Source organism: Spinacia oleracea, chromosome 3 (assembly GCF_020520425.1).
Source record: "Spinacia oleracea cultivar Varoflay chromosome 3, BTI_SOV_V1, whole genome shotgun sequence".
In the NCBI taxonomy this organism is placed as follows: Eukaryota; Viridiplantae; Streptophyta; class Magnoliopsida; order Caryophyllales; family Amaranthaceae; genus Spinacia; species Spinacia oleracea.
Genome location: NC_079489.1, coordinates 102,529,386 through 102,550,041, shown reverse-complemented (window position 1 = coordinate 102,550,041; position 20,656 = coordinate 102,529,386). Strand labels below are relative to the sequence as shown.

At 42.8% G+C, this 20,656-nt stretch overlaps 3 protein-coding genes and 1 non-coding gene across 4 annotated transcripts; 3 read left to right on the top strand and 1 right to left on the bottom strand.

Moving 5' to 3' along the window:
* Positions 1–3,332: 3,332 nt before the first annotated feature.
* On the top strand, positions 3,333–4,153 carry LOC130469933 (uncharacterized). Its single transcript, XM_056839465.1, has 2 exons — positions 3,333–3,962; positions 4,148–4,153. The coding sequence occupies exons 1-2, from the start codon at positions 3,333–3,335 to the stop codon at positions 4,151–4,153; spliced, it is 636 nt and encodes a 211-aa protein (XP_056695443.1).
* Positions 4,154–4,249: 96 nt separating this feature from the next.
* LOC110796554 (uncharacterized) lies at positions 4,250–4,930 on the top strand. The gene has a single exon (XM_056839464.1). The coding sequence runs from the start codon at positions 4,250–4,252 to the stop codon at positions 4,928–4,930; it is 681 nt and encodes a 226-aa protein (XP_056695442.1).
* Positions 4,931–5,471: 541 nt separating this feature from the next.
* On the top strand, positions 5,472–8,180 carry LOC130469932 (uncharacterized). Its single transcript, XM_056839463.1, has 4 exons — positions 5,472–5,771; positions 6,493–7,058; positions 7,146–7,261; positions 7,333–8,180. The coding sequence occupies exons 1-4, from the start codon at positions 5,472–5,474 to the stop codon at positions 8,178–8,180; spliced, it is 1,830 nt and encodes a 609-aa protein (XP_056695441.1).
* A 4,229-nt stretch (positions 8,181–12,409) lies between these two features.
* Positions 12,410–12,515, bottom strand: LOC130471151 (small nucleolar RNA R71). The gene has a single exon (XR_008931815.1). It is a non-coding gene; the product is annotated as a small nucleolar RNA R71 (small nucleolar RNA).
* Positions 12,516–20,656: the final 8,141 nt, after the last annotated feature.

The following is a 20,656-nucleotide window of genomic DNA, read 5'->3' as shown; positions in this document are numbered from 1 at the left end:
GAACTAAACAGGGCCTAAGGTGAACTAAATAGGGCCTTAATGCCAAAGTTCCTTGGCAACTAAGTAATCGGACTTTGGTTGGAGCCCAAGACGAAGCAACCAACGGAGCCACAATGGGCCACGCTGGCGGGCGTGCGTGCCTAGGCCCAAACGCAGCCGCAGCTGGCCCAAGGCCCCGCGCGCTGCAAATTGGCCTTGGCGGGCTGCTTGCTGCTGCTGCCTTGGCTTGCTGCTCGCGGCCCACAACGCTCCAGGACCATAGCCTATGGCTGGGCGTTGGGGCTGGGCTTCATGCTCAGTGATATGCGCTCGGCCTTTTGCTTGTCGAGCGTTGGGCCGGCTCGCTTGCTGGCTTGTCGCTCGTCGAGCTTCCGATTACGGAATCTATTTCTGTTTCGAACAAATATTTACGTTTCCGTTAATATTTTCGATTCCGGAAATAATTTCCTATTTCGACAATATTACGATTCAGGTAATATTTTCGTTTCCGGCAATATTTCCGTTTCCGACAATATTTCTATTTCCGATAATATTTTCCGATACGATCCATGTTTCCGTTTCCGGCAACATCAACGACTTGGATAATATTTATATTTCCGTCATGAACCATATTTCCGTTTCCGGCAATGTCTTCATTTCCAGAATATTCTTTACTTTGCCTTTTGACGATTTCAGCTCCCACTGGAATCGATATCCGTCATTTCCGAATGATCATAAATACAGTACTTAATGAATAATATATTCACTTAAATACTTGATCCATTCACATACTATTTGTGTGACCCTACGAGTTCAGTCAAGAGTAAGTTGTGGATTAATATTATTAATTCCACTTGAACTGAAGCGGCCTCTAGCTAGGCATTCAGTTCACTTGATCTCACTGAACTATGAACTTGTTAATTAATACTGAACCGCATTTTATTAGACTTAGAATTAAATGCATTAGATGCAAACTTGGACCAAGGGCATTATTTCCTTCAACTTCATTATATTGCCTTTCACTGGAAGATTCGACGACAAACCTACCCTTACCCTTATCTCTGACCATGGCCGGAATTCCTAGGTCTAAGGTTCAGACGGCGGGGAAGAAGAGCAAGTGCAGAAAAAGAAAGAAATTCACGAGAAAATTACCTTCTTCGGAAGCGAAATCCGCCAAATATCCAAATGAAGCAGGTTGCTGAAGAACGAATTCAGCCAAGAAACGAATATCATAAGAAATTCAAAGCACTGAGATCGCCGGAATTTGAGTGAATTCTGAGAGAAAAAGGGATGCAATAAAAGTTTGAAAATGAAGCTTGAGTCCGGTATTTATAGGGAAATAAAGAAACCGCTCGAACTTCCCTCAAAACCCACACCCATGATCTCAAGTATTTTAACAGATTCCAGCACTTGTCATCAATGCAAAAAGCCTAACCACGCCTTTTGAAAAAATAGGCGGGACTTTTGAAAAAACAGATTCCAGCACTTATCCATAAATGGACCGGGTCTGGGGGGGCATGTTGTTTGGGTGCCCAATTGACTCCCAATTGGGGCTACAACCCAAAAGCCCAAAAGGCTTTAAAGCCACATACAAGCCATTTACCCATCCAAAGGCTCACCAGCCATCCATGGCCCACGACCCATCAAGTAATAAATGGCCTAAGGGCATTTACTACACAAACACTATAAATACGCCGCCAAGGCTCAACATTCAAGGTACGTCCAATTTATCGCATTAACACTACTCTCTAGAGAACTCTCTCTCTAGAATCCGTGCATCGTGCTTACATAGCTTTCCTCGGAACACCCCCGGGGCTAGTTTACTTTGTTCATTGTGCAGGCACCTTCGGACACACACATTCAATCGAGCAAGATCTTCCACATCAACGAATAAAGCCTTCATCCGAAGCCCATTGTTTCAACACCAGAACAATTAGTAATATTGAATTCTAATTTGTGTTTTTTTATGTTCTCGTCTAGCGGTGATGTAAGATGGGATTGCATAATGGGAAACTCCAAACTCAACATCATTAATTAAGAAACAATTAATTGTTCCTAAATCGCGAACAAAGTAGTTATATAAATTAGCAAGGAAAAAAAATGCCACAATCAAATAGGAAGGATTTTACCGATTTGAGAACCGAAAGTGATTACTTGTAAACATTCGCTAGCCTATTGCTAAATAATATAATACTTTCCTCTTGAATCTTACTTTTATAATTCTAGTATTGTCTTGCTTTAATGGATTGTTAGCACCTCCCTAAGACAAGTTCGGCGCTAAGTAGAATTCGTCCAAAATAAATTGGCGCCCACGGTGGGTCTAACAATCAAAAGCTAGCTCGATAATCCCATCTAATCACCATGTCCGGAAATCCAAGCTCATCCAATGATTTCAACCGTTTCATTGAGGCCATGGGGCATCGCATCAGCCTCCTTCAAACGGAGAATGAAGCCCTCCATCCGCAGATCAGGTCTGCAACCTCCATCGACACAGGTTCTAGATTCCAGTACCATCGAGCCACCTCCTAGCTGAACCACCATCTTGATCTCCACGTCACCCCTGATAACCCTATGTTCGTACCATTCGGTGCACCTGGTTGTCCCATCCTTAAGAAGATCCGAGAGTTTGAACCATTGACAAGCCAGCCCCGTAAAAACCCAGGGTGGTTACCCCCTCCCCCTCAGACTCAAGCACTCCAAGTCAGCGCCGTGGGGACGTCTGCAGCCGCATCAGCCGCCCAGGCCATCTTGTCGCAGATCAGCCCCCTAGGTGTATATCCACCCATGTGCCGACCCCCGTCTCCAACACGGCGTCACGTCCGTTACCTCCTACTGTAGTAACCAGGTTGGTGCAAGCTCCTGTGTCAGCATTACCACAGAGGCCACCACCGATAGCGCATCCACAGGCATCTTGGAACCAGATGCTTCCACAACAAATCATCCAACTCGCCATCCATACTCCACCTGTCTCTACACCGACGGCGCAACTCCAGCTTATGGAGACTCCTCTGGCCTACCAGGCGTCGCAATTAGCTCCACCATATACGACTCTTCTAGCCTACCAGACTCGACTAGAAATTATTCCATTCAATACACTCCTCTCATGTCAGATGTTCCGGTTAGTTAAGGGTTTGTAACTCATTTTCCTTATGTTGTAGGTACCGTCTTCCCTGAAGGACCGCCTCCCTCCATGCAACAGGTTGTGCCGCAGTTCACCCCGCATCAGCCCTAGAATGTCTACCCCCAAAACACCTACTACGAACACCTCCAACCCAGTGCCTGAAACATTTAGCCCTCTCTTCCTGGTGCTCAACAACATATGCGAAACTACCAACCACCAACTTCAGTAGATCATGACCATGATAAATAAAATACCCGGTGTTCCCACGCTCATCAAAGAATCCAGTCTGGATAGTTATGCCGACTCACCCTATGCCGACCTCAACGACATCATCGACAACCCTAAAAGGTTCAATCCTCCTAACATGACAATATATGATGGAACCTCCAACCCAAGAGACCACATCTTAACCTACAAGCAGCGCATGATGACCATCCTCGTCCCGAAGGACATGAGAGAAGCCAGTATATGCAAAGGGTTTGGGTTGACACTGGTTGGACCCGCCTTGAAGTGGTTAACCAGCCTCCCAAATGGATTTATCACCTCTTTCGCGCATTTCGACAACATGTTCAACCAACAGTTCGCCAGCAGCAGGGATCTAGAAAAACAGACATGCGATTTGTACCGTGTGGTCCTGAGGCCAGATGAGCCATTGAAAGATTACACAGCCTGTTTCATCATGGAGAAGGTGAAAGTGCCAAACTACGCTATCCCGACAGCAATAGAGGCATTCAAGAAGGGGCTATATGGGGAAACAGATTTATGGAGGGATTTGGTGAAATACCCATGCAAGACTTTTGATGATACACAAGCAAAAGCAATGGCGCACGTTAGACTTGAAGAAACTCTTCATTGCAGAAAGGTACCATCGACTACATCAAGTCGGACAAACGACTTCCGTATCCCAAAAGAAGAGACGATCGCCCAGCTCATATTTCCGGCCACAACAACAAGTTAGCAACAGTAGAGGAAGACAACGTTGACTGGAAGGACAACCCTGTATACCACCCATGATTAATGAGTATTCTTTTTGTACTGACATTGTAGGTCTGATGAACCACCTCTCTAAGATGGGGAAAGCAGTACAATGGCCACCGAAATCTAGAAAACTGAACTCGAAGAAGGACCCCTCAAAATGGTGTGATTTCCATGCTGATATTGGACACACCGCCAACGAGTGCGTCGCATTCAGAAGAGAAGTTGCCTACTGGCGTCGTCGACAAAGACACTTCTAACTCCTGTTCTAAACCTCCTCCCCCTCCTCCTCATACCTCAATTGTTAACTTTATTGCTGGAGGATCTGATGTTTGTGGTTTGATTTATTCTGCAGCTAAGCAACACGCTCGCGAGAACGGGACAGACAAATCCGCGAGGGCAGCAGCTGCTGAAAACGTAACCTCTATATTCTTCGACGAATCAGATGTTGAGAACATCTCTAGCAGACATCATGATGGGCTAGTAATATCCATCCCTGTCGGGAACTGTATGGTTAGGAGAGTCCTCGTCGACAATGGAAGCTCCACGAACGTCATGGTGTTGGAAGCACTCAAGGAGATGGGACTCAACCCGGAGAAGGACGTCATCAAGAAGTCGGCGGTTCTAATAGGGTTTAGCGGTGAAACAAAAATTACCTTTCGAGAAGTCACCCTACCCGTCTACGCTCAAAGGATCAACCAACAGGTAAAGTTTTGTGTTATTAATTGTCCCTCATCTTACAACATTATCTTGGGCAGGCCATGTATTCATGACATGAAGGCCATCCCCTTAACTTACCACCAAACCATCAAGTTCCAAACTCGGTGTGGAGTTCAAGAAATCAAGGGGGATTAACAAGTGTCAAAAGAATGCTACGAAGAGGCACTAAAGCCATCCTCCACCAACAAAGCTTCCCTATAGCAACTATAGTTAAATTCCGGTCATGCACATTACAAAGAGCCACAATCTGAACAGCTAGACGAATTAATCCTGGACTTTAGCAAACCATAGCAGGTCGTCTTCACCGGATGTGACATCCCCGACAACATCAGGATGAAGCTCATTATATTTCTAAAATCCAACGCAGATTGTTTCGCTTGGTCCCACGAAGACATGCCAGGGATCAGCCCCGATGTTATCACTCACCGACTAAGTGTAGATCCACAATCACAAACAGAAAAGACGGAAATTTTCACCAGAACGCAATCAAGTCATAAGTGAGGAGGTACATCAACTACTCAAAACATGTAAAATAAGAGAAGTCAAATACCTGGATTGGTTGGCCAATGTGGTCGTCGTCAAGAAGAAAAATGGGAAGTGGTGAGTGTGCATAGACTTCACCAACATCAACAACGCATGCCCTAAAGATTCTTTCCCTTTACCTCTCATCGACGCCATGGTCGATGCCACTGCCGGCCACGAGATGTTCACCTTCACGGACGCCTTTAGTAGGTACAACCAAATCTTGATGCACCCAGATGATCAGGAAAAGACCGTCTTTATCATGGAAAGAGGAACCTACTGCTACAAAGTCATGCCTTTCGGCTTAAGGAATGTTGGGGCAACTTACCAACGTCTTGTCAAAAATATATTCGAAAAACTGTTGGGCGACACCATGGAAGTCTACATCGAAGATATGTTGGTCAAGTCAGAGACAGCCTCAGACCACATCAGCCACTTACAACAAGCTTTCGAGGTATTATGCAAATACGACATGAAACTCAATCCAACAAAATGCTCGTTTGGATTGTCGTAAGGGAAATTTATGGGCTACATGGTAACCCATCGAGGTATTGAAGCTAGCCCAAACCAGATCCGATCCATCATCATCTTGCAATCACCAAGAAGTCAGAAGGATGAACAGAAGCTAGCAGGACGAGTCGCCTCCCTCAACTGTGTCATCTCCAGGTCGTTCGACAAATGCAAATTGTTCTACGACATACTCAGGAGAAACGAGAAGTTCAACTAGACCGAAAAACACGAAGCTACATTACAGCAACTCAAACAATACCTTTCCGAACCACCATTGCTTTCAAAACCCAAAGACAAGGAAGAATTGCAGTTGTACCTGCAGTCTAAGAGTCGATAATCATTGCAGTCGTGGCACGAGAAAACGACGGGAAACGACTACCAGTCTACTACGTCAGTAAATCATTACTTATCGCCGAAACAAGGTACTCACATCTCGAAAAACTTGTACTTGAATTAGTTGTAGCATCTACTAAGTTACGCCCTTATTTTGAATGTCATCTTATTATTGTGAGAACTAATTATCCCATGAAGTCAATCATGAGAAAACCGGAGTTGTCCGGCAGGATGTCCAAATAGGCTATTCAACTGGGATGTTACCACATCAGGTACGAACCAAGGACAACAATCAAATCCCAGGCTCTTTCTCATTTTGTGGCTGACTTCAGCCCAACATACAACATGAAGTCGCCCAAGAAGTCAACATGATATCAGACGATAACTGTCCACCAACATGGACATTGCTCACTAGCGGGTCCTCCAACATACGGGGGACAGGGCTTAGACTTATGCTAAAGTCGCAACAAGGGGACATGATTGTACAATCTATATGCTGCGCGTTCAAAGCCACCAATAACGAAGAAGAGTACGAGGCCCTAATCCTAGGACTGACGCTAGCCCATGACATGCACATCCGACGACTCGAGGTACGATGTGATTCGTTATTGATTATTAGCCAAATTAACGGTTCTTATGCAGCGAAGGAATCCAAGATGCAAGCCTACCTCGAGATAGCTAAATCCCTTGTCAGGAAGTTTGATTCATGCAACCTCCAACAGATACCAAGAGACCAAAACAGTCAAGCCGACACATTAGCAAACTTGTGCTCCAATATCAACCCTACAAAATTAACCACAGTTCGTATCGTCCACCTCATTCACCCAGCTACCACAAAAGAAACCTTCCCAATTAGGGAACAACCTTCCACTAGTCAAACACCTACTCCCACATCATGGTGTGACCCATACATCCACTTATTAAAACACCACACCATCCAACATGATGTAACCCACGAAAAAAACTTCTGAACGAAAGCTTCCAGGTTCATCTTAATCCCTAACGTCCTATTCAGAGATTCAGTCGCAAGACCTTACCTCAGATGCCTTGATCACGACGAGATCGAGACGAAACTAAGGAATATCCATGATGAAGAATGTGGTAATCATGTTGGAGGACGAAGCCTGACCCATAAAACTCTGATTATGGGATATTTTTTGCCAACTATGAAGAAAGATTCAATCGCCTTTGGAAAAAAGTGCTATTCAAGCCAGCGTTTTGCGTCTATATCTCACCAAACCTGCGAAGTGCTCAATCCCATCCTATCCCCTTGGCCCTTCATGAAGTGGGGGATGGATATAGTGGGCTTGTTACCTCAAGCTTCAAGACAACGCGTATTCATGTTGGCAATGACAGACTATTTCTCCTAGTGGTCGAAGCGGAAGCATTCAAACAAGTAAGAGATACAGAATTCATATCTTTCAGCAAACGCAACGTCTTAAGACGGTGCGGGAACCCATCCGAAATCGTCTATGATAATGGTTGCCAGTTCATCAGCAACAAAACAACGAAGTTTTGTGCTAGGTACAACATCACCTTGCACACGTCAACTCCAAGGTACCCACAAGTTAATGGTCAAGCAGAGTCGAGCAATAAGATCATTATCAATAATCTCAAGAAGCGATTAGATGATGCCAAAGGGAAGTGCGCACACGAACTCTCCATGATATTATGGTCCGACAGGACGACACCTGAAACAACAACCAACCACACTCCATTTTCATTAGTGTTCGTGATCCCACTCGAAGTCGAGATCCCGACAACGCGGTACGGTCTCATGACGGCAGAAAGAAACAACTCAGTGTTGGCTCACGGCATCGACACAGTCGACGGGCTTAGGGAAGCAACCAGGGTAAGGATGGCATCCCATCACCCAAATGTCGCAAGAAGTTACAACAAGAAAGTACGAGTTAAGGCTTCCAACAAGGAGATTGGGTGTTACAAAATGTCTTCCCCAATAAGAAAGATATGCGGCGCGGGAAGTTGGCACCAACTTGGGAAGGTCCGTGTCATGTTGTGAGACGGATGGGAAATGGCACGTACAAACTAACAGATAGAGAAGGTAGGCCAATACCAAGAAGCTGGAAGGAAACACACCTAAAGTTGTATTATTTCTAACTCTTAAACTCATTCTTTACATCTATCCTTCCTTTCTTGCAAAAAATTTGTGTGTAGAAATGAACAGATCATTGGAAACAAGTCAACGACTACAAGACGGGGAACAACACGAGCCCGTCACAGGACGCAACGTATCAGACAACACGCATGTTAGACGATTCACAAAGAACAAGCTAAGTCGTCCATCTTTTCTTTTTCTTTCCTTACATTTAATTACCATTACTGATTTAGGCATCGGAGGCCCGTTGTCTACACTAACGGCCAACCCTACGCAGCCAAATCATTTTGCAGGACATACAAACCTCAAACTCAAACACATGTTCGACATTCAGAAACTTGGGACAACTCCAGGATGGATACAAATGTATATCGATGACATGATCTCGGGAACGCACACTCCCTCGCCAAGTACCTTCTAAAACTCCCTCTTTTATCTCTTTTTGTCAATATTCCATTTTCATTCCAAGTAACGTCATACTGAGTTAAGCATCGGAGGGTCGTTGGCTACACTAACGGCCAATCCTCACGCTCTGCTCTATTAACAGTATGACGTTTACTTGGTACATGGCGGATTTGACGAAAAGAACATAAGTCGACATAAGTAATACTAGGAAAAATAATACGAAGCACGATCAAGCGAAATGCAAAAAATAACGACAACAAAAGTGACCAAAGATTTTTTCATATATCTCAGATTTGAGCTTTACAACCTACAAATTACATTGTACATTACGGAGTTACAATTTACACTTTATAATTTACACTTTACAATTTATAAATTACGTTTTACATCTTACAATTTACATACTACAAGCTACAAATTACAATCTACAACTTACAGTCGACATCTTTGCGGAAATATAGAATCGCATTTTTTACATATTCCGCCTTGAACTTACGTTTTTTACGCATCTGTTTGCCAACACAGTGTTCCTTCCACCGAGATGAAGTCGTAACAGCAAGGCAAGGTCAAGTAACAGGCAACCTGCACAAAAAACAACAGCAAGCAGAAACCAACAAAAAAAAACCAAAACATACCACACACAAAAATATAAGCCAACAGTCCACAATACTGAAAAAACACAGCCTGGCTCATAAAGCAAGCCAGAAAAGACTATCGCCTTCAAGGCGAAACACATCCAAATTATTCAAAACCCAACAAAGTATCCATCAACTATTGTTACCATATATACAAACACTTACAATATTGTTTGGGAGAGAGGACTACTCAGGCTGCAACACTGGGCTGACATTCTCCGCTTGTTTGCCATTTCCTGGTGCCGCCTCGGCATCATCATTGGGGTTGGTAGCAGTGGCACCTACCTCAGCGTCGTACTCATCACTCACGGCACCAGGGGGGACATACTCCCCGGGGAATTCCTAGTTGAAGTTGTCGATGTCGCCCTGAGGATTCCATGTTGTGTGCTTACCCTTTAAAAATTCCCCCATCAGTTCAGCCCTACTCTTCCAAGTATAGTAAGAAGCACATTCGAAGATCCTCGCCTTAACCCTGCCCAGTGACGCCTTTAGCTAGGTGACCTCTTCCGACAACATCTCCTTGTCATCCATCAAAGTCGCAACATTCGCTAACAGCTTTAGCTTGTCTGCCTCCAACACGACAACCTTGGCTTCCGCCTCAGTAGCAATGTCGTCCAGGTGCCACTTCTCTTTCTTTGCCAACTTCAAGTCGACTGATGAGCGACATTTATGTCGCTCTTAGCCTAGGATTTTATGTTAGTTTTTATGCTTTTTTATAGTTTTTATAGCTTTTTGTGTGAGATTTATAAGTTTTGTTCCATCTTGTGCTTTATAGGTGATCTTGATGAAAAATGATGGAAAACAAGTGAATTTGAGCCAAAATAGGGCTTGTGCGGTCGAGTGGCGTTTTGTGCGCCCGAACAGGTAGTGCAAATGGAGTTCAAGGAGATTCCAGTTTTGTGCGGTCGAATGCCCTCTGTCATTCGGTCGCACAAAACGGATTTTTGAGGCAGAATGTCCCAAGATTGTAAAACGATCGCACAACCCTGGTAATTCGACAGCACATGTTTTGTGCGATCGAACGTGCTCTGTTGTTCGGTAGAACAGATTTGGGTTTTGGAGGCAGAATGTCCCTAACTTGGGATGCGACCGCACAATGTTCTCTACTCGACCGCACACAAGTTGTGCGCCCAAACGGCTTTCCTTGTTCGACCAAATGAAGCTGCGAAGGAATTATGAGCCAAAGAAATCCCATTCGACCGAACAGGGTTCTTCGTTCGGTCGCACATGACGAAGGAAGTGTTCTTCGCTGCCTTCTCTCGCACAAGACACAGTATTGCTCGAGTGATTCTTTTACGTTCGGTCGCACAAAAGGTCTGTGCGACCGAATGGTTGCGCGGGCTGCTCTTATTCGAATTCTGGCTTCTATTTGGGGAAACTTATAAATAGATTTTTCGATTTATTTTGTGGAGAGTAGAATTTTAGTTGATAATTGGAGGTTCTAAAAGTAGATTTTCAGCAATTCTAGAGAGAGAAACTCTCCTCCATTCAAGCTTCAATTTGTAATCCTTCTTAACTCTTCTTCAATTTTGCAATTTAATTCTTAGTTTCTTAATTCTTGCTCTTGCCTTGTTGTTGATTGTTCTTCAATTCCTTAATTTCTTGAATTCTTGATTTCATTGATTGAAGTTACTTTGATTCTTAATTCCTAGTTGATTGTGCAATTGAATTTTTAAATTCTCTTCTCTTACTCCTTCAATTTCATGCTTGCTAGCTTAGAATTAATGGATTGCTTAATTTCTAGAATAATTAGTGAGTAGAATTAGGTTAGGGAAAGGGGAGAATCTAGGGGCTTAATTAGGGGAAATTGATGATTGATTGTTGATTGATTCATGTGATTAAATATGATTTCATGATAGGATATCCATGCTAATTGATTGGTAGTTGCAAATGCTATTCGATTAGAATCACGTGGAACCATAGGTTAGGTTTGGCAAGAGATTGTGGGCCTATCTTGTGGGATCAAATGGCGGTGCCTATTATATGCTAGTTAGTTTAATCTAGGATTACGCGAAAGCTCTTCCGTGGATTAGACGCTTAGAGTTCCCTATCCGAGAGGTGGCGGGTTCGTCTTTAGATGCTATTTGCCTAATCGTCACTTCGTTGCATGATCATCATTGCTAGATAGTTGAATTCATTTCCCCCGATTTCCCTATTCTATCCCCGACTCCCTAACATCTCCCTTTCTTGATTCATTTTAGCATAATTCGTAGTTTTTAGATTCATAAAAGTGACAATTCAAAACCAAATTCTTGTTTGAACTAGATTGACTTTCAAACTCGATAACCACCGTTTCTTTGGGACGATCCCTTTGCTTACCGCTAGCCGGTTAGTTGAGTGGTTTTATAAATATTGTTTGCATAGGTTGTTTTCTATCAACGACGGAAAATACACCAATCAAAATGGCGCCGTTGCCGGGGAACGGTCGTTGTTGTTGAGTTTGAGTTGAGACTAGCTCATCATTAGAAAATACAAAAAAAACATTGCATTTTAGAATTCTTGCTTAGCTTTCTTTTCCTTGGCATTGCTCACGGTTTTCTTGAGTGTTTATGCTTGATAGGGGACGTGCTCGTCAAAGGATCCTCCATCCTCTTGACCTTGAATTGGAAAGGACTCTAAGGAGACTTAGGCGTGCTCGAACTAGCTCATCAAGTCATAATCGGTTTGAAGCTTTGAGTGTTGACACGGAGCAAGAAGAGAGTGAGCAGGATTTTGAGACTATGGCGCTCCCGGTTGAGAATTTGGGAGTACCGGGCGCGTTTGCAGCTACATGCGGTATCCAAGCACCCACAACAAGTGCTAACAACTTCGAAATCAAGCCCGCCTTGATTAATTTGGTGCAAAGCCACCCCATTTGCGGGAAGAGTAACGAATCACCTCATGAGCATCTCAAGAAATTCGAGTACTATTGTGACACCATAAAGCATAATGGTGTTACATCGGACTATGTGAGGTTGACATTGTTTCGGTTCTCTCTCCTTGGGAAGGCGAGTGATTGGCTTGACAAGGAAGTCAAGCCCAACTCACTCCGCACTTGGAACGAGGTGACTAGTGCATTCTTGCACAAGTTTTACTCGCATGGGAAGACGGCGGAAATTCGCCACAAGATCCCATCCTTTGAGCAAAGGCGAGATGAGTCACTCTTCGAGGCTTGGGATCGCTTGAAAGAGTACCAAAGGGAATGCCCCCATCACGGGATTCCTAAATGGTTGTTACTTCAAACATTCTACTTGGGGTTGAGCCCGAGCTCAAAGACAAGCCTAGACCAAATTGAGGAGATCATTGAGGATGTGGTCCAAAATTATCAATCATGGCACGTAGGTGCAAGGGACTATGATGGTAAGGGAAAGAATGATGATGGAAAAGGTTCGGTGTATGCCTTAGAGCAAGCACGGATGATAGAGAAGCTTACCTCGCGCTTGGAGAAGCTCGAGAACACACCAAGCCAACCGCCATCACCGTCTACAATCCCACCTCCTTCGGCCACTCTTCTCAATAAGGGGAAGGGCAAGGTTAGTTCTTATGATACAATGCCTCCGGGCACCTCCTTTTGCGAAAATTGCCAAGACTATAGTCATTCCCCCAATACATGCCCCTTAGTTCATAACTTGTCATTTGTGGATTATGGCCCTTCATATGAAGGTGATTTTGATGTAGAGTATGCTAATGCCGTAAATGAGAGGTCTAGGAATGGTAACCCTAACAATCCAAATTTTGCTAGGCAACCTAGAGGGCCCTCTATGTATGGTTCCCACCAAGGCTATGGCCAAGGAAGTGGGTATGATAGCCAAAATCGAAGTGGCTATAGAGCACAAGGCTATCAAAGCCAAGCGCCCTATGGTCAACCTCAAGGTTTTGGCAATAAAGGCCAATACAACCAAGGTAGTTACAATCCCAACCATCAAGGTGGAAGGGGGTTATAACTACTCTTATGGGCAGTTTAGGGGTGCCTCAAGTGGGGGTTATCCTTTGAACTCGGGAGGTCCTTATGGTGCATCTCAATTTCCACCTCCCGGATTCAATGGACCGAGGACCTTTGGCAATCAATATCAATAAAACCCTAGTGGATATGGGTTTGCACCTCCACCACTCCCGCCTCTCAAGTCCAATCTTGAGGCTCTCATGGAGTCGTTTGTGGGGGCGCAAGCCAAAAAGAATGTCCAGTTTGAGGATGGATTCAAACAATCCAACACTTAATTGAAGATGATTGAAAACCAATTAGCTCAACTTGCTAATACCATTAGTGAACATCATGCGCATGCTAGTCTCCCACCCCAAAGTCATGCTCCAAAGCAAGTGAATGCCATAATGACAAGGAGTGGGAGGGTTTTAGATGATGTTCCTAGAGCTAATAAGGTTTCTAAGCCCAATGGGAAGGATCAAGAGGGAGTCATTGAGTCTAGTGACAATGATATGGTAGAAGAGGAGCCTCCCATCAATGATGAAGGAGAAACTGCTATACAAAAGGAGGCAAGTCTCCTACCTCTCCCCACTCCTAAACTTCCCTATCCCAAAGATTCATAAGGCACAAGTTAGATGTGCAATTCTCGAAATTTCTTGATGTTCTTCGAAAATTGCACATCACTCTCCCCTTTACGGACGCGTTAAAACAAATACATACCTACTCAAGGTTTGTCAAAGAAATCTTGAGTGGAAAGCGGGATTGCGACGTAAAGGAGACGGTGAACCTCACCGAGAATTGTAGTGCTATCATCCTTAACCAAATGCCACCCAAACTCAAAGACCCGGGTAGTTTTTCTATCCCTTGTGCTATTAAGGAGCTTGAAATAATCAATGCCTTGTGTGATTTGGGTGCTAGCGTTAGCCTAATGCCCTATTCGGTGTTCGCCAAGCTTGAAGTTGGTGATCTTTCCAACATTACATTGCAACTTGTCGATCGTTCGGTCAAGTACCCTCTTGGCAAGGTGGATTTGTAGTCCTAGACATAGATGAAGATGTGCATGTCCCTATTATTCTAGGCCGCCCATTCTTGGCTAAGGCGGGGGCCATAATTGATGTCAAGCAAGGAAACATTACTTTGAAAGTTGGGAAGGATAGTTTGTTTTTTTACTTAAATAAGGCCATGCATTATCCTAGTTCCACTAATGAGAAATGTTTCTTGTTGGACTCTTTTGACCCCATAGTGAATGACATGCATGAGCACTTGCTCACCACTAATGATCCACTTGAGCTTGTTCTTTTGAATAGACATGGCTTAGATAATCTAAAGATTGAAGTTGCTAAATACGAGAAGCTCTTGGATGCCTCACCACCTTGCGCTCAACCCGAACAATGCATGCTTGTGTTTGATGGGAAAGAAGCTTTGGATGAAGCCCGAATTGGTAAGGAAGCTCCCAAGGTAGAGCTAAAACCTCTACCTTCGAGCTTGAGGTACGTATTTCTCGGTCCCAACTCTTCTTATCCCGTGATTGTGAATTCCTCTTTAGATAACGAGCAAGTGCTCAAGCTCACTCATGTCTTGAAACGTCATCAAAGGGCTTTTAGCTACACCATTGGTGACTTGAAAGGTGTTAGCCTAACCCTTTGCATGCATCACATAGAGCTTGAGGACAATGCCGTCCCCCGTCGTGAGAGGCAAAGAAAATTTAATCCACCTATGGGAGAGGTGGTTAAGAAGGAAATAATGAAGCTTTTGGCGGCCGGGATTATCTGTCCTATTTCTAATAGTCGATGGGTATCCCCGGTCCATGTGGTCCCAAAAAAGGGTGGGATGACGATAGTCAAGAATTCACATGGAGAGTTCATTTCCACCCGGACGGTAACCGGGGGGCACATGTGTATTGACTATCGCCAACTAAATCTTTCCACTAAGAATGACCACTTTCCTCTACCATTTATTGATCAAATGCTTGAGCGTCTAACCAAACACAAGTATTTTAGTTTTCTTGATGGTTATTCCGGGTTCTTTCAAATCCCCATAAACCCGGAAGACCAAGAGAAAACTACATTTACTTGCCCTTATGGGACTTTTGCTTATAGGAGGATGCCATTCGGGCTTTGCAATACCCCCGGGACATTCCAAAGGTGTATGATGAGCATTTTTGGTGATATGCTCGAAGAAGAGATGGAGGTGTTCATGGATGACTATTCGGTGGGAGGATCCACCTATGATGAATGTCTCATCAATCTTGGGAAGTGCCTTGCGAGGTGTGAAAAAGTCAACTTGGTGCTCAATTGGGAAAAATGCCACTTCATGGTGGAGGAAGGAATTGTTCTAGGGCATAAGGTCTCTCACCATGGGATCGAGGTAGACAGAGCGAAAATTGAAGTCATAGAGAAGTTGCCTCCCCCGGTGAATGTTAAGGGGATCCGGTCCTTTCTTGGGCATGCCGGATTCTATAGGCGATTCATTAAGGACTTTTCCTTGATTTCTCGACCTCTCACTAACCTCCTCCAAAAGGAGTGTCACTTTCACTTTGATTCCGCATGTCTCGAGGCCTTTAACACAATCAAGAGTGCCCTTATTTCAACTCCTATAGTTCAAGCTCCGGATTGGTCTCTACCCTTCGAGTTGATGTGCGACGCAAGTGATTTCTCGATTGGGGTAGTCCTTGGTCAACGAAAGGAGAAAAAGCTCCATATGATCTATTATATGTCAAAAACTCTTGATCAAGCTCAAGCCAACTACACCACGACCGAGAAAGAATTTCTTGCTATTGTGCAAGCATTCGAAAAGTTTAGGACCTATTTGGTAGGGTCAAAGACAATTGTGTATACGGATCATGCGGCTATTCGCTATCTTATGGCGAAAAAAGAAGCCAAGCCGAGACTCATCCGTTGGGTGCTACTCCTTCAAGAATTCGACATTGAGATTAGAGATAAGAAAAGAGCCGAAAATGTAGTGGCCGACCACCTATCTAGGATAGAATTTGGGAGTGGGGCTCCGGATGATATTCCGATTGAGGATGCCTTGAGGGACGACACCTTATACATGGTTGGGAGTGCCCAACTCCCTTGGTTTGTCGACTTGGTGAACTATTTAGCTTGTGGGGCGATCCCCGAAGACCTCACGACTCAAGAACGCCGAAAGTAGAAGCATGACTCTAAGCTGTATGTTTGGGATGAGCCCACTGAAAGAAATAATGCCCTTGGTCCAAGTATGCATAGAATATTAAGTCTAATAAAATGCGGTTCAGTATTAATTACCAAGTTAATAATTCAGTGAGATCAAGTGAGCTGAATGCCTGGCTAGAGGCCGCTTCAGTTCAAGTGGAATTAATGATATTAATCCACAGCTTACTCTTGACTGAACCCGTAGGGTCACACAAATAGTACGTAAACAGAACAAGTATTTAATGGCATTAAATACTCAATCTATGGATATTCGGAATCGACGGATCTTGGTTTCAGTGGGAGCTGAGATCGTCACAAGCAAGAAATGAATACTCCGGAAACGATGATATTGCCGGAAACGGAAATATGGATCGTATCGGAAATATAAATATTATCCAAGTCGTAGATGTTGCCGGAAACGGAAACATGGTACGTTCGGAAAATATTATTGGAAATGGAAATATTACCGGAATCGGAAATATTGCCGGAAACGGAAATATTGTCCGAATCGGAAATAATATCGGAATCGGAAAATAATTCCGGAAACGGAAATATTAAATATTTGTTCGAAACGGAAATTAATTCCGGAATCGGAAATATTAAATATTGTTCGTATCGGAAATGAATTCCGGAACCGGGAATTTAATCGGAAGCGCAACGTACGAATTAGCATCGGACGAGGCTTGCTAGGCGAAGGCCCAACACGAAGCCAGGCCCGCGCCCAGCAAGCCGAGCGCCCAAACATGGAGCTGCCACAGCCTCGCCAGACCCAACGCAAGGCCAGGCCCAGCAAGGCCTTTGGCGCGCGCGCTGAGCGCGCTCGTGGGCTGCGAGCAGCGACTGCTCGTGTGGGCCGCAAGGCCTGCGCGGGTGGTGCGATGCTCGTGGCCATACGACGCTCGTGTTCGTAACGAATTCTAATCCTATCGGAATTCGTGTATTGATTAAATCCTAATCCTAATAGATTAAATTTATTATTTAGAGTTCAAATAGGATTCTAATTAATAAATCCACATCCTAGTAGGATTATAATTCCTTTTCCATATCTCTATAAATAGGTTCCTAGGGTCATAATTTATAGATACAATTGATGTATTCAAAGGTAAGGTTTTTAAGCAAAATCAACCAAACACTTGCACCCAAGTAGCTGAAATTCCTAAGCAACCTTAAGGGCGATTCTAGTTGGTCAAGCTTCAGGCGGATCCGGACGTGCTGTGGACTATCTAAGGAGGGACGACACTTGGAGTCCTAAAGACTTGTTCTTGTTCGGTTCGGGCACAGCTAGGGAGGGCACGCAACAAAGTGTATGCATCTAAACTATGCTAAATGATTATGTGTAAATAATATGTTTCCTGGCTTTATGGTTTTCCGCATGATTTATGTTTTGTCATATGTATCATAACCTAACAGTGGTATCACGAGCCTCTTATTATTTTCATAATCTAAATTGCATAAACATGGTTAAATATTACAAATTTGCAAGGAATTAAAAGGGGTGATTAATTTTCGTAATTGTTAATTAATTGCAAATTGCGTTTATTTAATTATATGTACGCAGTTTTTCGGCAGAATGTTCGTTACTCAACCAAATCGAGTGATTTTTATGTCAATTCCGCATGTAAAAGGCATTCTAAAATTTTGACAAAAGAAGTATTTTTCGCCGATACCCAGAATTCCCAAATTCGAAGCCTAACTATGACTTTTCGGAGGTTTTAGTTTTTCGAACGCAAAAGTTTGTAAATTTAAGATGTTAAATTAAATATTTATGATTCTTGTTGATAAATCTTGAATCTTTGATTGACCTACTGTATATGTTTAACAAGTTTGAATGCCTACCCTTGTTAATTATACAACCTAGTTTGTAATTATGATTAATTTGTTGAAATTCGAATAATTTAGAATTGATTTGATTTTCATAATTAATTAATAATTTAATTAGGTACCAATGATTAAAAACCACCATAAAAATTGTTAATTTGTGTTAAATTTTAAATTTTTATGACCTAGATTTGAATCCATGTTAATCAGAAATTAATTGATTAATAAATTTTCGATTTTTCGCCCTAAAATTGTAAAATTAATATGATTTATTAATTTGTCATTAATTTTGGATATAAAAGTTTTAATTTTTTATGCAATTCGCTCATATAACTTGCACGCACAAAGCAATGGACGCTACGTGTCACCCTTAAAGGGTGTTGTATAGTGCGGGCATGTGACGACGAGCAAGGGAGCTCGTCGCCCATGCGGCACGAATGCAATGAGCAAGGCCATGGTGCACGAGCACAAGGCAGCAGCCCTGCCTTGTGTCGTGGGCTATGAGCAATGGACGAATGGGCATGGGCGAAGGCAAGGCACGGCAGTCGCGTGTGGGCAGCAAGCGAGCTGCGCCACAACGCGCACTGCCTCGCGCAAGCGCGCGCAGCCTCGCGCGCAGCGAGTGCAAGCTCGCGTGCCACGAGTGCTGCGCCCAGCGTCGATGCCTCGCGCAGCGAGCGCTCGCTTGCACAAAGCAAGCGCTGGCGAGCGCGCACAGCAAGCGCTGGCGAGCGGCGCAGCGAGCGCTGGCGAGCGAACGCAGCGAGCGATGGCTCGCGTGCATCGAGCGCTGGCGCGCGCGCAGCGAGCACAAGCTCGCGTGGAGCCTTGCGAAGGATAGCAGCAGCAGCTATGCGGCGGAGCGCATGGGCTGCGCGCACATGGCCAGCGATGGCTGTGTGCGTGTGGCCCATGGGCGTACGTTGCGTGGGGTTGTTGCGTTGCGATTAGATCGTTTTGAAATTTTAATTTGAAATTTTCAGTTTACGTAATTTTAATAAATTTTAAAATTAATAATTTAAATTATTTTCTTGGATTTTAATTTTGAATATTGTAATTATAATAAATTTTATTTATTCTAATTAGGATTTTTTGGTATTTACTACCTTAAAAATACACCACTTTTGTATTTACTACCTTATGAAAATTTTATTTTAAATTACTACCTTAAAGTTCCATTTTATTTGTAGTCACTACCATTTTACAGTTTTCTTATTTTAAAATTGAGATATCTCTTTCGTTTCTTAATCATTTTAAGTGATTCAAAGCTCATTCTTCTCATTTATATGTAAGGATTCCATAGGGATCTTACCTTTTAACATTTCGTAAAAGTTTAAACAAATTAAATATTATTTTTAAAATTTTAAAATAGTTATGAATTATCAAACGATTTTTTTTGAAATGACGTTCTCAATGAAATCCCTATAGAAAAAGGAAAATAATGAACTTCGAATCACTTTAAACGATTAAGAAACGAAGGAGATATCTTAATTTTAAAATGAGAAAACTGTAAAGTGGTAGTAAATAAAAAAAATCTGGAAGTTTAAGGTAGTAATTTAAAATAAAAATTTCATAAGGTAGTAAATACAAAAGTGGTGTATTTTAAAGGTAGTAAATACCAAAATTTCCTTCTAATTATTTTACTAAAATTAAAATCATGAATTAATTTAAATACGACTGAAATTAAATTAAACTTTTTGGATTCAATTATAATTTGTATGTTTCCGTTAGACTAGAAATACATTTTTATGTTTAAAATTAGTAAAGCATATGAATTTATTGGTTTAAGTGGGAGCCCTTTTAGTCATAAACTCTTGATTAGGTCTACAAATCCTTTAGGTTAAAACAACTTGATTAGAATTAATAAGGACTGAATAATTGGTAGATTATTGGTGCCCTTGATTAATTGCTGCAAATGTTTACGTGATGCATAATGTGTTTTACTAACCAGCTATGTGGGCCATTCATGATAATGAATGGGTGAATGGTATATATTGTATATGTACTGTTTTGCAGGTTATGAAGTGACTAGTATGGCCCAAATAGGATAGAAAATATGGTCTGCGTACCATTAATTTGAATGTAATTGGTCTAAAGTACCAAAGTTGTTTTTCAATTCAAATATGGTCTGCGTACCATCAAATAGTTGTAATTAGTTTTAATTATAGCTTATTCTATTTGAAGAAAATGGTGCCTCCCACAGAGATTTTCAAGACGGACTTTGAAGTTAAAGCTTCAAGATGAAGTCGGGCCATACTAGATCACATTTATCTTATGCATGCTTTAAGTTATTTATTGCTTTTAAATATGTCTTAAAATGCATGAGATCAAAAGCTTGATTATGTTGCATGATTAAGGATTTTAGTTCACTTAAAATCTAACCAACATAGTTAGAGCCTTAAGTTCCAAACTTAAAAGTTGAGTTAAAAGGTGCCATGCCAAAATATA